The sequence below is a fragment of the Jaculus jaculus genome, chromosome 8 (genome assembly GCF_020740685.1).
Source record: "Jaculus jaculus isolate mJacJac1 chromosome 8, mJacJac1.mat.Y.cur, whole genome shotgun sequence".
NCBI classification, from domain to species: Eukaryota; Metazoa; Chordata; class Mammalia; order Rodentia; family Dipodidae; genus Jaculus; species Jaculus jaculus.
The window spans coordinates 55,242,999-55,260,525 of NC_059109.1; the positions used below are offsets into that span (position 1 = coordinate 55,242,999).

Genomic DNA, 17,527 nt, shown 5'->3' on the forward strand with positions numbered 1-17,527 from the left:
GTGTGAGAAACATACTATATGAGAGTGTGTGTAAAAGAGACAGAAAATATAAATTTCACACTAAGTGATTTTTTTTTAATGATTCCATCCAAGTCTAGTGAGTTTATTGGGGTTATTTTCAGCAAGACAAGTAACTCAAAGGCAGCTGCGGCACTCAGAATCCCTACCCCACAGCACGGGTTGAGACTCACTGAAGCTGAATCACTGGAATTCAACACTCAAGTGGCAGCAGCTGGGCTGGTTGGTGTCTGCAGGACAGCCCTTACTTTACAGACTCTTGAGGAGGGGCCTTATGAATCTTGTATCAGGAATTTCCTGAGACGTGTGGGTATTTACTTCTGGGGCCTTTTGGAGCTTTTGCACTTCCTAATGATCCCGTGTTTCAGTTTGGAATTTCCTGAGGAACATCATGCCAGGATGACATGTTTCAGCTTGGAGGAAATTGCCATGCATATCAGAAGATCTGGGCTGGGGAGATGGCTCAGTGGTTAAAGGCACTTGCTTGCAAAGTCTAATAACCTGGGTTCAATCCCCCAGTAACCCACAGTTCCCCAGTGCTCATGTCAAGCCAGATGTACAAAGTGGCACGTGAGTCTGGAGTTTGTTTGCAGTAGCAGGAGACCCTAGCATGCCCATTTTACTTACAAATGTATAGGGATTTGCCAAGATCTGCTATTGTTGGAAATGAATGCCAGATGCTTGCACTACTTTTCTATCTGGCTTTAGATGTGTGCTAGGGAATTGAACTGAGGTTAGCAGGCTTTGAAAACAAGTGTGTTTAATCCCTGAGCCATCCTCCCAACTCCTTTTTGATTGTTGAAGTAGGGTATCACTCTAGCCCAAGCTGAACTAAAACTAAGTCTAGCCCCAGGATGGCCTCCGAACTCATGGATCCTACCTTAGTGCTGGGATTAAAGGTGTGTCCAACCACACCTGGCCCTTGCTGGGAATTTGAATGGGTCCTGGACTACATATTTAGTTCTAGACCAGCCTGACTAGGGATTGACTCAACCCCTGCCCTTCCACATCCCCATGAAAAATAAACAGTGGGTGAGTTTGCTTATTATTGAACAAACTGAACAATGAAACTTCTTCCATGGAACTTACTGAAATATTGGCATTAATTCCTGGACTGATTTTAGTGTAAGTGATGACTTTTTTTTTTTTTTAGAACAAACCTGGCTGAGTTTCCAGTAATTCTGGAGCCATGATATGACTAGTCCACTGCGATGTTTACACAGACTGGTAAAACACAACTGAAATTTTCTAATCAATGGCAAGATGCAGCGATGCTTCTCATTCGCCTTACTTGTAAAAGCAGTCTCACCATAGGAAAGATGACAGTGTCTGCTTCTCTTCAGACCCAGTTCTGGGTGGCAGTTGTTTATTTTTCCAGAGGAGAGTGAATGAGATGCCATGGCTCTAGAAGCATCATCATGGATAGATCTCTACTCTTGCTCTTATGAATTGTACAGCAGCAGGCTTGAGGTTCTGCTCAGAGGGTCTGCTTGGGCCTGTGGACCGGCAGAGCAGGCCCACAGCTGCTCAGATGAAGATGGGAGTGGTGGTGTGCTTGGAGGACAGTGTCCCACAGAAATGTGCCATTGTGAAAATCACCCCAACTCTAAATTTTCATGTGGAATGGGGGTTGGTTGTTGAGACAAAAGACATTGATACATTTTTTTTTGCATTGATTAAAAGAAAGGTCTGGGGTGGAGAGATGGTTTAGCAGTTGAGCCACTTGCCTGCAAAGCCAAAGGACCCAGATTCAATTCCCCAGGACCCACATAAGCCAGATGTACAAGGTGGTTCATGTATCTAGAATTCATTTGCAGTGGCTGGATGCCCTGGCACACACACACACACACACACACACACACTCTTTCTCTGTCTCTCTTTCTCTCTCTCTCATAAATAAATAAAAGGTCTAAGGAGCATGGGTCATCTCTCCCTCTGATTTCCCTCCACATCAGGCTTGGATACTCCCCCAGCAGTCACATGGTCACTTGCTCCCATGGCAACCTTCTGGCACTACTGTCTGGATAAAAAGTGTCTGCTAGATGGGCTGGAGAGATGGCTTAGAGGTTAGGCGCTTGCCTGTGAAGCCTAAGGATCCCAGTTTGGGGCTCAATTCCCCAGGTCCCATGTTAGCCAGATGCACAAGGGGGCGCACGCATCTGGATTTCCTTTGCAGTGGCTGGAGGCCCTGGCACACCCATTCTCTCTCTCTCTCTCTATCTGCCTCTTTCTCTCTCTGTCTGTTGCTCTCAAATAAATAAATAAAAATAAAACCAAAAACAATTTTTTTAAGTGTCTGCTAGAGCCCCATCCCTCCTAGCCTGACTCCTGGGTTCTGAGAGAAGCACAGGAGAAGACTCGGGCAGGGGCCGCCCTCTACATGCGACAGTATGGCTCACAGACGGACTTCACTGTACTTCCCCTGGAATGAGCTGCTCCCAGGGTGAGCTGTCTGTCCTTCTAGTTGCAGCCTCAGCAGTTCCTGGGAAGATTTTATTTCTTCATGTCTAAGCAAGAAAAGTGAGTTCCTGGGTCAGGAGCCCAGCAGTTCCCTCCCTTCTAAAAGAGAAAGCACATTAGCATAGGGGGTGTTGAGGTTAGCAAGTGGGGCCCTGCTATTAGCACTTGTACCCTTCAAGCTCTCTCTGTCTCAGAAAGCTGGGCTGAGTGAGATGTGAGACTACCGGGGCAGGAAGTGCTCCCCAGGAATGTATTCACACTTTTCTGTTCTGCTCACTCACACACCCGGCCCTGAGATGAGCTAATGTGTATGTTCCTCTGTGACATTAAAGAGCTTTCACACAGTGTCTGCTCTAGAGCCTGCCCAGACACATGGGCCCTTGGAGGACACTAGCAAGGAAGCCTTTGGTCTACAAAACTTTTAAATATAAATATCAGCTGGAAGGAGACAAAAACGCTACCGCAGCCCTGGCGCTTTGTCCCTTCCCTGTCGGGCTTCTGAGAACAACTTGTTCAGCTCTTGCCTTTCCCTTTCAGCCCCCTCGTCCTGGTGCAGCATGCCTTTAGGACCATGGGGCCCTCTTTCCATAATTCCTCCCTTTACTTCTGCTTCTCTCAGGGCCCATAACCACAGCCAGTTCCCATTTAACTATATGTGGGCTAGGATGAAGAGAGGTGTGATCATTTCTCCACCGAAAGCCTCATTTAATCTGCACTTAAAATCTACGAGCCTCCCAGTGTGGCAGGCTGGACAAGGTGAAGGCGAGTGAGTGGTGACTTTCTTCCTTGTGTCTCCCCTAGGGTGCCCCCTGCCTGGCTCCTTTCGTGGTGGGTTAAAGTGAACCTGCTGTCCTGCCTAGGCCTGTTCATTACGAGGCAGAAAATGCAACTGACCTTGAGTGGTTTCAGTCACTGGCCCAAGCCTGCTTTCTGTTTGCTGCTTCAGTCCCTATGCTAACGCGTGGGCAAAACAGAGAACCAGCATGGGGCTTGCCGGAGAGGAGCACACAGGCTTCCTCGGTTATAGATCCATTCTTAGAAGTTCCTGAAGCATTCTATATACCACATAGAGAGTAAATGTCTTTACTTATGTGTCCTGTTATTTTCAACATGTGTATGCGCTATCGTGGTTAACAAAATACAGATTCTTAAAATGTGTATTGATTGATTGATTTGAGAGAGAAAGAAGCAGGTAGAGAACGGGGCACCAGGCCCTCTAGCCACCACCACAATGAGTGAACGGCAGATGCTCAGCGGCTAAACCACTCGCCTGCAAAATTTAAGGACCCTGGTTTGATCCCTCAGTACTCACATAAGGCCACATTTATTTTTTTTAATATTTTATTTATGTATGAGAGAGAAAAAGAGAGGCAGATATATAGAGAGAATGGGCACACCAGGGCCTCTAGCCATTGCAAATGAACTCCAGATGCATTCACTACCTTGTGTATCTGGCTTTACATGGGTACTGGGGAATCAAACCAGGGTCCTTAGGCTTTGTAGACAAGTGTCCTAACCACTGAGTCATCTCTCCATCCCCAGATACATTTTTTAAATTTTTTTATTTATTTATTTGAGGGGGGTTGCAGATAGAATGAGTGTGCCAGGGCCTATAGCCACTGTTACACTGCAGTGAACTCCCAACACATGCGCCACCTTGTGCATCTGGCTTACATGGGCCCTGAGGAATCAAACCTGGGTCCTTCAACTTTGCAGGCAAGCACCTTAACTGCTAAGCCATCTCTCCAGCCCTATAGATATATATTTTAAATGAGTGCTTAGTATGTTGTCTTAACCCACTAAGGTCTTTGGGAAGAGAATAACCATAACCTCTGAAGGTCAGCTGGGGGTAAGGATTTAGGCTCTATGTCTTGGCTCACTTGTCCTGAAGATAAATGTGCTCTGGCTGGGATCTTTGACTCTGTGACTAACCAGTAATCACCAGCCGTCACAACTGCCCGTTTCTCCAGGGTAATCATTGTTCACTCTCAGCCCACAACGTGCAGAGCAGCCATAGAGCAAGGCAACTGCAGGGAAAGCGAATGGAAGATGGAGTCAAGTGGGCTTTGTGACCCCACCTAAAGAAAAGTCTGGGGCTAGAGAAATTGCTCAGTGGTCAAAGGCTTTTGCTTAAAAGCCTGATGGCCTGGGATTGATTCCCCAGTACCCATATAAGCCAGATATACAAAGGGGCAGATGCATATGGAGTTCATTTATAGTGTGGCAAGAGGCCCTGGCATACCCATGTGCTTTTTCTCAATCTCAATCTCTCTCCCTCTCTCTCTTTCTCTCTCTCTCTTTATGCTTGCAAATAAATAAAAAATATTTTTCCTAGACTACATAGTGAATTCCAGGTCAGCCTGGGCTAGAGTGAGACCCTACCTGAGAAAAATATGTATTGGGGGGGGGTGTGTTCGCAGTAGGGTTTCACTGTAGTCCAGGCTGACCTGGAATTCACTATGTAGTCTCAGGGTGGCCTCAAATTCACAGCAGTCCTCCTACCTCTGCCTCCTGAATGCTGGGATTAAAGGCGTGTGCCACCATACCTGGCTCGGGGGGGAAAAAAATTTAAGGCAGCAGATGGTAACTAAACAAGCAAACAAGTCAGCAGGATCATGACAGCATGCTGTAAGTGCTCTGAAGGACATAAATTGAACGGGGAAATTGCTCAGTGGTTAAGAGCACTTGCTATGGTTTAGGTTGCCATGGAGCAACATGAGGGCCTGAAAGGGCTTGAGGTAGCTTGAGTTCAGTCCTCAGCAGCCACATAAGCAGCTGGATATGACACGCATGTCTGTGGCCCTAATGCTAAGGGGCAGAGACTCGAGAATCTCTGGGGCTCACTGGTCAGCCAATTCACCGAAAAAATGGCAGCTCCAGGTTCAGAGAGAGACTCCATCTCAAGAAAACAATGTGTTAGAATGGTAGAGAAGGATACTCAGTGTTCTCCTCTGGACCATGGCTGTCTTTAAAAAGGAGTTTTGTTTTGTTTTGTTTTTTACTACACTGGCATACCTTAATAATCCTGTCTTCATCCCACTCAGTGTGGTTATGGACATGTGGTCGTCCCTGGGGTTTTTGTTTTGTTTTGTTGTGTTGTGTTGTGTTGTGTTTTGTTTCTGTTTTTGTTTTTCAAGGTAGGATCTCATTCTAGTCCATGCTGGCCTGGAATTCACTCTGTCGTCTCAGGGTGGCCTCGAACTCACGGTGATCCTCCTACCTCCAGAGTGCTCGGATTAAAGGCGTGCGCCACCACGCCCAGCATACCTGGGTTTTGTAATGGATGCTACTCAGGTCCTCATAGCTTGTACAATAAGTGTGCTTATCCACTGAACTGCCTCTGCATTCATTTGTACACATGCGGGTGCGCGTGCGCACGCGCGCACACACACACTATACATACACACAATACCACATGCAGTGCCAAAGAAAAAGACATCAGCAAGATAATGCAATGGAAAGTTGTGGGGATAAGCCATTCTGTAGGGAAGGCGGCTGTAGACACCAGGAAAGGGGCTATGAGGAGCTGCAGAAGTTGCATTCCAGGCAGGGACGTGCAGAGACACAGAGGCTGGAGAGCCTTGGCATGTTCAGGAACAGAAAGGCTACGAGCAGAGTCAATGATATGGGATGCAATTAGAGAGAAGGTAGGAGCTAGACAAACATTCCAGGCCAGGCACACAGTTAGGGCTTTATTCTGGGGGAAATGGGAAGACACTGATGGTGTTAAGCAAGATTGAGTAGTGTAATTAAAGTTCACTGCACATTGTTTGTAATAGATTAGGAACAAATTCCATCACTGTGGACTTGGATAAATAACTTGGCTTAGTAGAATGCCGTACAACATTTAAAAATTCAGGCTGTATGCATATATAGAAGGATTTACAAGGTACCTTCAGTGGGAGACAAAATCAAGACATACAATATAAAATTGTGGGGAGTGGAGGTGTGGCTCAAGGGTAGAGCACTTGCTTAGCATGCTTAGCCTCTGCATTCTATCCTCAGCACTAGGAGGAGGGAAGTGTTATAAATGTATGTTAAAAAGAGGAAACTGGAGAGCCAGGCATGGTGGCACACGCCTTTAATCCCAGAATTTGGGAGGCAAAAGTAGGAGGATCACTGTGCATTTAAGGTTACCCTGAGAATACAGAGTGAATTCCAGGTCAGCCTGGGCTAGAGGGAGACCCCCCCCCCAACAAATAAAACAGAGGAAACTGGGCCTGCTAGTGTACTCCTTTAACCCCAGAACTTGGGAAGTAGAAGTAGGAGGATCACAGTGAATTCAAGACCAGCCTGGGCTATAGAGAGGTCCACATCAGCCTGGGCTCTGGAGTAAGACTCTGCCTCAAAAAGACCAAAAAATGTGGCAGTGAAACATCCATGCATAAAGGTTTGCCTGTGTATAGACTATCAAATAAAAATCTGGAGGCTGGAGAGATTGCTTAGTGATTGAGGCACTTGCCTGCAAAGCCAAAGGACCTCAGTTCAGTTCCCCAGTACCCACATAAGCCAAATGCACAAGGCGGCACATACATCTGTAGTTTGTTTGCAGTGGCTGGAAGCCCTGGCACACTTATTCTCTCTCTGTCTCTCCGTCTTTCCCTCTCTCAAGTAAATAAATAGAAATAAAATATTAGGGCTAGCAGTTAAGGCATTTGCCTGTAAAGCCAAAGGACCCAGGCTCAATTCCCCAGGACCTACATTAGCCAGATGCACAAGGGGGCACATGCATCTGGAGTTCATTTTCAGTGGCTGGAGGCCCTGGTGAGCCCATTCTCATATTCTCTGTCTCTCTGTCTCTCTCCTCTGTCTCGCTGTCTCTCTCTCTTTCTCTCTCTGTCTCTCTCTGTGTGTCAAATAAATAAATAATAATAAAAATATTTTTAAAAAACCAAGCAAGCCAGGCATGGTGGCACATGCCTTTAATCCCAGCACTCGGGAGGCAGAGGTAGGAGGATTGCCATGAATTCAAGGCCACTCTGAGATGACAGAGTTAATTCCAGGTCAGCCTGGACCAGAGTGAGACCCTACCTTGAAAAACCAAAAAAAACCAAGCAAATAGAAATCTGGTTGCAGGCTTCTCCTAAGGAGATGAATTGGGATATGGAGTTGTAGGGTGGAATGAAGACTGAATCTTCATAGTATATTCTTTTGTACATTTGCCTTTATTACTTATTCAGCAAAAAGGGAGGCCCATTATGTCCAAGTTGTAATTTCTCTGATTGCTGTGTGGAGAAAGACTAACTGGAACAACGGTGGAAGCTTCCACCAAAATCCATTAGAAGGCTTTGGCAATGGTCCAGTTGCTGGATAGTGGTGGCTTGACCTGTGGTCTTGGCAATGGGGATAAAGAATAGTGGATGAGGGGCTGGAGAGATGGCTTAGTGGTTAAGGCACTTGCTTGCAAAACCAAAGACTACAGGTTTAATTTCCCAGGACCCATATAAGCCAGATGCACAAGGTGGCACATGCATCTGGAGTTCATTTTCAGTGGCTGGAGGCCCTGGTGCGCCCATTCTCATATTCTCTGTCTCTCTGTGTCTCTCTCTCTTTCTGTGTTAAATAAATAAATAATAATAAAAATATTTTTAAAAATCCAAGCAAATAGAAATCTGGTTACAGGCTTCTCCTAAGGAGATGAATTGGGATATGGAGTTGTAGGGTGGAATGAAGACTGAATCTTCATAGTATATTCTTTTGTACATTTGCCTTTATTACTTATTCAGCAAAAAGGGGGCCCATTATGTCCAAGTTTGTGGTAGTTTGGAGGCCCTGGCATGCCCATCATTCTCTTGCTCTCTCTCCCTCCCTCCCTCCTTCTCTCTCTCTCTCTCTGCCTCTTTATCAAATAAATATATAAATAAAAAATTTTAAAAGAATAGTGGATGAATTTAAGACCTATTTTAGGGACAAAACCAGCTGGACTTGGTGTAACTACTGCTGTGTTCTATTTTGGCATTTTCTGTTCCCACTAGCTTACTAAGGCTTGTGCATTAGTGATTGGAACTGGGTTTAGGAGACTCTACTGGATTCTCTGATGTTTCTGTGATGGGAATAATTATTGGGCCTCTTCCAGGTGTTAATATCCTCGAGACTATGTAAAGTATTACACTGTGGTGGACACAGTTATGGACACATGCCCCTTTCATGTCCATGTGCAATCTATAAATAGATTTTTATGATTATTCATTTAATTTTTATTTATGTATTTGAGAGAGAGCGAATGGTTGCCAGGTTCTCCAGCCACTGCAAATGAACTCCAGACACATGTGCCCTTATGCATCTGGCTGATGTGGGTCCTGGGGAATCGAAGCTGGGTCCTTTGGCTTTGCAGGCAAGTGCCTTTGCTGCTAAGCCATCTCTCCAGTACTTTTTTCCTCTTAATTTTTTATGTATTTATTTGGGAGAGGGAGATTTTTGCGACTATTTAAAAAAAGAACAAGGTCAGCCTGAAGACAACCCATTTCTCAGTGGAGCTTGCTTTCTTCGCAGAGAGATGCCAAAGGCCAGTACCTGTTTGACCTCCTTTGCCACCACCTGAACCTACTTGAGAAAGACTATTTTGGGATCCGCTTTGTGGACCCAGATAAGCAGCGGGTAAGTCAAAATTCAAAGCACAAATAGAATGCATTCCTGCAGCCTTTGAGCTATTACCCATATGCAGAGTTTAGCCTCAGGAATCGGGGGTCAGCCAGACCCTGCCATTGAATGCCATTGCTTCAAATTATAGCGTTCAACCTGGAAGTCACCCGAATTAGAACTCAGCTGGAGATGCCTAGAATCATACAGATGTCAAAAAGACAGTCTTAAGAGCTTAAGTGATTTGCCCAAAGGTGCCCATTGAAGGCATAGCAGGTAGGCCAGTGCTGTGGTCCTAGAGCTCACAGCAAGCATCTCTTACGTCCTTTCTAGTAAATGAAATGAACCAGATCCCAGCCTGTCTTGTTCTGATTCGGTAGAACCTCACTGAGCCATGCCAATCTGATCTGACGGAACAGAGGGTGCCAACTGGCTTGATCTTTCAACACTTTGCAAAACCTGCTGTCCTTGCTCTGCAGACAGTGGGCATTAACAAGGATTATAGTTTCGACAGGAGCAAATAATTCTTGGGTCCCCATTTCATCTCCAGCTTTACCTTCCCTAACTGGTGTCCTCCCTTCTGTGGTCTCGCCAGACAATACTGTCTCCAGACACACCCTGCCTCCCTCGTTTTCAGTGCCTTCACTCACACAGTGCCCCTGTCGGGAACATGCTTTCTCCTTTTCCTTACTTCTCCTGGCTACTTCCTTTTCATTCTTAAATGCTATGCCAATGACCTCCTTGTTGCTACAACAAAATGCCCAACTAGAAGCAGCTTATAGAAGGAAAAGGTTTTAGTCTGACTTATAGTTCCAGAGGGTAGAGTCCATCATGGTGGGGAAAGCATAGCAGGAGCAGGAAGCCAGTGTCACATAGTCACACCAGCAATGGGGGAGGGGACAGCAAGCAGGGCTGGACTATAAAACCTCAAGACCTATCCCCAACAACACACTTCCTCTAGGAAGGTTCTAGTTCCTAAAAGTTCCATAACCTTCCCAAACAGTGCCGCTAACTGCGGCGGGGGTGGGGGGTGTTAAGTATTCAAACACATGAATATGTGGGGGATATTTCACATTCAAACCACCATAAGTGCTTACCATATCTTTCACTTCCTCCAGGAAGTCTTCCATAACCCTGCTTTGTATTTGGGGTTCTCCCTTGGGCACTTCAACCCCTACTACCTTTGCGACCTACCCATCACAGCACTTCTTACACTGTGCTCTGAGAACCTGTGTTCCCTACAAAAGCATAAGTCCCTTGAGGGCGCAGACTGCAACCTGTCCTCCACTGTCTCCCATGGAACCAGCATAGGGCCTAGAATGCAGCTGATGTTCAATAGGTATTTGATGAGTGAATGAGTGAAGAGTTTGTAGGTCCTTCTGCACCTCCCCCAACCCAGCCTGCAGATACTTTTACCTTGTGTAACCTTGACTCCTCCTTCATTTGCTGACTGTGGGTGTGCTTTTTGGGATCCCCGTGAAATGGAAAATATGGAGAAGTATGCATTATGCTCCTGCTTACCATGCTTGTTCAGCTGTCACTCTCTAAAAACATCATCATCACAAATCCCACAGGCCTTTCTTTCTGGGGCCCAAGATTTCTTATGCAGTTCCAAACTGGGCTGTCTCTACTGTCATTGGGGGCCTTGGAGCTCCAGAGGGCATGGCATTCCAGCACTGTGCAGAGTCACAGATGCTGAGCAAATATGTCCTTCACCATGCCCCAGCCAAGTGCCATTTGTTCTTTGATACTTGTGGTGGTTTGAGTGTAAACTGCCTCCACTGGCCTCATGTTTGTCATTAAGCCTCATACTTACCCATACTTAAGCCTTTGGGAGGTAGAGCCTTGCTGGAGAATATGTGGCACTGGGATGGGCTTTGGAGTGTTATACCACAGCCCCTTTTGCCACATTTAGTTCACTGTCTCTACTGTCTCTGCTTATGTGGAGATGTGACACCCAGCTGTCTGCTCACCATAATGAAATTTCCTCAAGAAAATGTAAGCTGGAAGTACACTCTTTCCTCCACAAGCTACTTCTGGTGTTTTATCCCAGCAATGAGAAGTTAACTGCTACAATGCTCTGAGCCACTTTGCCCTCCATGTTATACCTAGCATTGTGTACTAAAAATGTGAGCTTAGGAAAGAATTGGAGTTGACTAGCCCGGCCCCTGCTCTTCAGCAATGTATTTCACTCTTCCCTGCCTAGCAGAGCTCTACAAAGAGTCAGTACCTGGGGAAACGGTCACAAGGTCAGCCCCATACTCCATAAGGCTCCATTCTGTCGACATGTTCTCCTTACCTCTGGACCTTAGTGTGAAGTCATAGTGTGTCTCAATGCTAAAAAGCTATGTGTCCTTGTTGTAGTCAGCTTCACGTTGCTGGCAGAAAACAGCCAGCCAAGAGCAGCTTGTGGGAGGAAAGGGTTTATTTTGGCTTATAGACTCAAGCTCCATGATGGAAAGAGAAAACAATGGCATGAGCAGAGGGTGGACATCATCTCCTGACCAACGTCAGGTAGACACAGCAGCAGGAGAGTGTGCCAAACACTGGCAAGGGGAAGCTGGGTATAACACCCATAAGCCCACCCCCAACAATGCACTGCCTCCAGGAGGCTCCAATTCCCAAATTGTCACCAGCTGGGGACCTAGCATTAAGAATACATAAGTTTATGGGGACACCTGAATCAAACCGCCATATTATATCCCTGAACCCCACAAACTGATAACCATATATGATATAAAATGTAATACCTTCAGTCTAATTATAAAAGTCCCATAGTTTTTATCAATCCCAATGATATTTAAACACCCCCATAGTCCGAAGTCTTATAACTGAGCTATAATATCAAAAAATTCCATAATGGCTCAAAATAAACACTCACACTGTAAAAGACGGCATTGGCATAGCAAAGAAATACTCAGCCAACACAAGATTTAAAACACACAGGACAAACACCAAACTCTGTAGCTCCAAGTCCAATGACTCTAACCAGTGAGAGGTCTTCAAGTCCAATAATTGTAACTAATGACAAGTCTCTGGAGTTCCAATTCCACCCCTCCAGCTAGGCTACTCACAGTCCTGGAAAACTTTATCCGGTGCCAGAATCTCTCCTTGGCAGCCATCCCATAGTGCTGGCATCTCCATTGGGTCTTCACTGCAACCCATGGTTCATCCTCATGGTTCCATTGGGCCTCCACTCCGGTAATCCATGCAGGTAAGCCTGCTTCACACAGCCCATCACCATTTTCAAAACACAAAACCATGTTGCAAATTCAATGACCCTCACTTTCCTCCATTTGTTATACTCCATAGTACCAGGCAAATTACCAACTTGTTAATGCAGGGGAGAAATAAATCCAACTTTGAAGAGTAGGACACTCCTTTAGCATTCAGACTCTTTACTTTACAGTCCACATTCTTCCTGCTTTCCCAGGTCAGGTCAGCTGGCTCAATCTCAAGTAATCTGTCATATAATTGCCTCAGAACATACAGCATTCTCAGCCCAAAGAGTTCAGTTTTTTTCTGTGCCATATCCCTCTGCTCACACCAGTCCATTTATATGCAATGCAACCCTGCACAAGTTCTCAGGACATGGGCATAACAATAAGCCTCTTACACAAACTGTTTCTAGACCAGTCCCAACAAAGTTCTTTCTCACCCTCATAAACCAAACCTCACAGTCCATAGTTCTTACTGCATTCAGGTCTTTCAACGCTGACCAGAATAGCCCATCAGCTATACTTACAGAACTGCAAGGTATTTCTTAGACCAAGGTTTCAAATCCCTCAACATTCCTACCTCAAATCAGTCCCAAAAGGCTAAAAGCCACACAGTCGGACTTCTAGCAACAATTCCACTCTCAGTACCAACTCTACTGTTGCAGTCAGCTTTGAGTTGCTGGCAGAAAACAACCAACCAAGAGCAGCTTGTGGGAGGAAAGTGTTTATTTTGGCTTATAGACTCAAGGGGAAGCTCCATGATGGCAGGGGGAAATGATGGCATGAGCAGAGGATGGTCATCACTTCCTGGCCAACATCAGGTAGACAACAGCAGCAGGAGAATATGCCAAACACTGGCAAGGGGAAGCTGGCTATAACACCCATAAGTCCGCCCCCAACAATATATCACCTCCAGGAGGCTCCAACTCCTAAATTGCCACCAGCTGGGAACCTAGCATTCAAAACACGTAAGTTTATGGGGGACACCTGAATCAAACCACCACAGTCCTCCATGCTGTAGGTGCTCATTCACTGAAAAATGGGGACCCAAGCTTTCTCTCCTTGAAAAGGCCAGTTCCAGTAAGATCCCTTCATTTCACCCAGAGGGTAGCATATGAAATTAAAGGGCAAAATGTGCCCTATTGCTTACTTTTCAATGAGGTCAGAATGTTCTTGAAAAGAGTTTACAGGGGCTAGGCGTGGTGGCGCACGCCTTTAATCCCAGCACTCGGGAGGCAGAGGTAGGAGGATCGCTGTGAGTCCAAGGCCACCCTGAGACTCCATAGTAAATTCCAGGTAGCCTAAGCTAGAGTGAAACCCTACCTCAAAAAAACAAAACAAACAAACAAAAGAGTTTACAGGGAGGCAGTAAGGATTAAAAGAAGGAGCAAGTGAGAAGTAATTGTGGAAAAGGAGACATAAAACTTCATGGAGAGTCCATGGCCAGGCTCTGCAATGAATGCACACCAGACTTCCCCCGCTGACAGAGAGTGAGCACTGAGTTTTATCAGTCACTAAACCCACGTTTCACATATGTGAATTCATATAACCCGTAAGACCGGGGATGAGTGTCCGTGATTATAACAACCATTCTCCTGATGGGGAGATCAAGTCTCAGGTTAAATAACTTGTCCAACCAAGGGAAGTGGCACAACCACAAGCTCGGAACTACCTGGCATTTCAGGCTGTGTGGTACTGAGGTGCCATGCTGAATTCACACACGGTAGCCTCTGAGAACAAGGTGATTCTGCATCTCAGGGAGGAGCAGAGAGAGCAGAGAGAGTGCTACAGAGATACGGACATGCCCCATGATGAGGGGTCGTCCTAATCCATTAACTCATGGTGGAAATACGGGAGGTAAGTCCACCGCTCCCCCAGAATGTAAAGCAAACCTCTCCTCAGGCCCCAAGATACTCTGAACTAGTGCTCACATTGATCCCACATCACTGCGTGCTCACGGAGCCTCTGTGTCTGGGGAGCCCACCCCTCTTCTCTTGTCTCCTGGGGGAGCTGTGTCTCGTCCCCTCCCTGCTGTTAGCCACTCTACCCTGGCTCCTCTCTCTGCCTTCTCCTCTTGTGAAACTTGTCAAGCCTCCACAGTCTGAAGACTATACCCATCTGGCTCATTCCCTCTGGATATTTTCTTCTTCTCCTCACTTCTCTTTCCTTGCTGGTGGTTCTGAACTCCCAGGTTTAGTGAGGCAGCTGCAAAAGATCGTCACTATGATCTTGGTCTCCTCTCAGAATTTCTCTACTGGACCCTGAGATCCCTCGGACAAGCTGTGTCAACTTCCCACTCCCTTCCTAACCTCCTCCAGCCTCAGTCCTGCCCTGGGCTATCACCACAGTCCAAATTAACGCCTTCTCTCCTGCTATTGCCACAGGGAGGAGCCCTTTCACAATTCAGTTCCATCTGCCCTCTGCTGTTCAAGTACCTCCGTCATTCCTTTCACTTCTATCTTCATTTTATTGCTTGTAGTCTATCAGTGTCTAGGTGTATTATGTTCTCTGAGTCCCTGACACTTGCTGTTTCCCCTCTGCTATGTGACAGGATACTCCAAGATAAACAGTTATTGCCATCCTTATCAGAAGAAGCTCAGGAGCAGCTGTCAAGATTGGACCTGTTGATGTAGGGCCGTAGAAAGAGGGTGTGGGAGGTCATCAGACAGGAGCCCTGTGCCGGCTCTAGACAATAATGCACGAGGTCAGGGGCAGGTGGACTACATAAAGGGCGAAAGATCGAGGAATGGGGAGCTCCACCTATGCAGCTAGAGGGAGGTCATCAGCCATGCTGGACCTTCCCCTGCCGCAACTGCTTTGGGGCTCCATACTCCCAGTACCCCAATACACTCATTGTTTCACCAAGTTGAACTTTGGTGGACTTGGACTTTTGTGGGTCATGAGTGCCCTGCCTCAAAAAAGCAAGTACTTGTTGGCATCTCCTCAGGAGAGAGCTCACGCTATATCCTCACTGTACACAATCCCAGCGTGCTAGGAGCCGGTGGGCCTCTTCCACCTTCCAGGCATGGCCTGGAGCCCCAGTTGTCTCTGTGAAATTGCATCTTTCATCTTTGCTTTCCTGCAAAGCGGAGCTGCGGTGGGCCGTGTAATGTGAGAAGGACCTCTTAACCACGTTGAGTGGCTGTAATGAGTTGCCAGCCTCATGGGAACTCGGATCAGAGGAAGCAAGAGAGCAAAATGTCAGGCCATATTATCCATGTGGAGCTAACAGAAGAACTGGCTCTTAGTGGGTCCATTAACTGCATGACCCACAGCCCAGGCCCAGAAGGTGAGAACTGGGAATCGAGGGAAGCCCGAATATGGTCTGTCTGGCCTTGGCTGCTTTCCTGCAGAAGAAAATCTCTGCCAAGACATTACACTAAATGGAAGTGGTGAGGAAGGAGTAGAGTGTGGAACCAGCCCCTGTGTCCATCCTGCAGCTATTATGGTATATGAACTAGACACTGGTGATTCTGTCCTCATGCAGCTTACATATAGTGGCCTATACTATCTAGAATAGCTTATACTGCCAGGCAATGAAGCCCCAAATAATAGCAGTATTGGCTCTCTGCAAATTGACAACTTACCTGCTCTTAGCATAAAAACAATATCAATAATGAATTTTATAAAGGACCCTTAGATATTTAAGAAATAGATATAGAATAATCTCATTTCTTCCTTCCTCCAAGCAATGGGACAAATGAAAAATACATTGCTATTGTATCCTAATTCTATACAAGTCCAAGGGAAGCAGGATACCAGATTGCACATTGGCTACAGCTAATTATCTTAAGAAAAGACGACTTTAAACATCCCTGTATGCCAAGGAATCCCAAGTATGTGTTATCTAACACAAAGATGGTCATTCTATGTTATTCAAACAAAAGTGGAAATATATACCAACCATCTCTGCCTTCTCTCAATATAAGAGTTGCTACCAATGGCCTCTGTCTCATTCCTTTGCTCCCCCTCCCAAAAAAAAAAAAAAAAAAAAAAAAAAACAATTAGTGTAGAACATAGCACACATTAAGCTTGGCCTCTCTCTACCCAAGCTAGGTGGACCGTTGTCTCACCACACATATGTGTAGTCATTCATGCCTACTGGCATGTCCAAAACAGGGCTTAGTACTTTGGTACCCTGCTTTAGGAGGCATTTCTAAAAATAGTATCTGAAGATAAAATGATTTCTTCACAGAGGGCTTATATCAGAAAATCATGTTGCTCTTCACTCTCCAAACCTGTATTTCACAGGCTCTCAGGCTGCTTCTACCCTAGGCCGATTATAATCTGTCTAGTTATTTGAATTGGACTAAACAAGTTCCACTTGGCACTGCTCACTAGGTTTTCCATGCCCTCTGTTTTCTCTTTTAGCATTGGTTGGAGTTTACAAAGTCTGTGGTGAAGCAACTGAGGTGTAAGTATTCCCCATGACAGCATTAAACCTGACCCTGGGGAGGACTGAATGATATTCCCCCCAAGGGTAATAAGTGTTGGCCAACGCCTGTTATTTTCCCTGTTCTAGTAGAAGATAGCCCTAACCATGTGAGAGTTTTCTTCCTATGGTTCAGAGGTCTGTGCACACCAGGGGAAGAGAGCCCAGCCACTTTATGGAGGAGTCTCTCCTGACAGGCAAATCTTTGTCTTCGCAGCCCAGCCTCCATTCACCATGTGCTTCCGTGTGAAATTTTACCCTGCAGACCCTGCTGCCCTGAAAGAAGAAATAACCAGGTGAGGCTAAACACACGGCCCCCATCCACTGTGATCTGTGGGAAAGGGTAGGAAAGGGGGCTATTGACCTCGTAGATCCCCAGGTGTAGAAGTGCCTCGCTCTTTTGGGCAAGAAAGTAGTCTGAAATGCAACTTCCTCATTTCATTTCCATGTGCTTTCTTTGCCATCCTTCAGCAGAATCAAGCAGTGTGAGTGTCATGCCTTCATGTGTGAATACTTCATGTGTAACTCCTCACTCTGCTGGAGACCTAAAGTACTAATTGATCAAAAGCAGTTTTTCTCTTACTTATGATATGGCTACTGTGAACATTTTAAGGGGGGAGAAGGCTACATTGCTACTTACTATTTTCTTTCTTTTTATTTATTTATTCATTTGAGAGAAAGAACAAGAGTATGGGCATACCAGGGCCTGCTGCTGCTGCAAACTAACTATAGATACATGCACCACTTTGTGGATTTGGCTTTACATGGGTACTAGGGAATCAAACCCAGGCCATCAGGCTTTGTACCTTTAACTGGAGCA

General features: G+C 46.0%; 1 protein-coding gene across 8 annotated transcripts in view; it reads left to right on the forward strand.

Annotated features, from left to right (window-relative positions):
* Positions 1-17,527, forward strand: part of Frmd5 (FERM domain containing 5) — a 382,500-nt gene that overhangs the window by 300,801 nt on the left and 64,172 nt on the right. For all 8 annotated transcript variants that reach the window (XM_045157691.1, XM_045157686.1, XM_045157690.1 and 5 more), the window contains exons 2-4: positions 8,971-9,075; positions 16,647-16,689; positions 16,925-17,003. In XM_045157691.1, the coding sequence (XP_045013626.1) occupies positions 8,971-9,075; positions 16,647-16,689; positions 16,925-17,003 (227 nt within the window). The remainder of the gene's footprint in view (positions 1-8,970; positions 9,076-16,646; positions 16,690-16,924; positions 17,004-17,527) is intronic.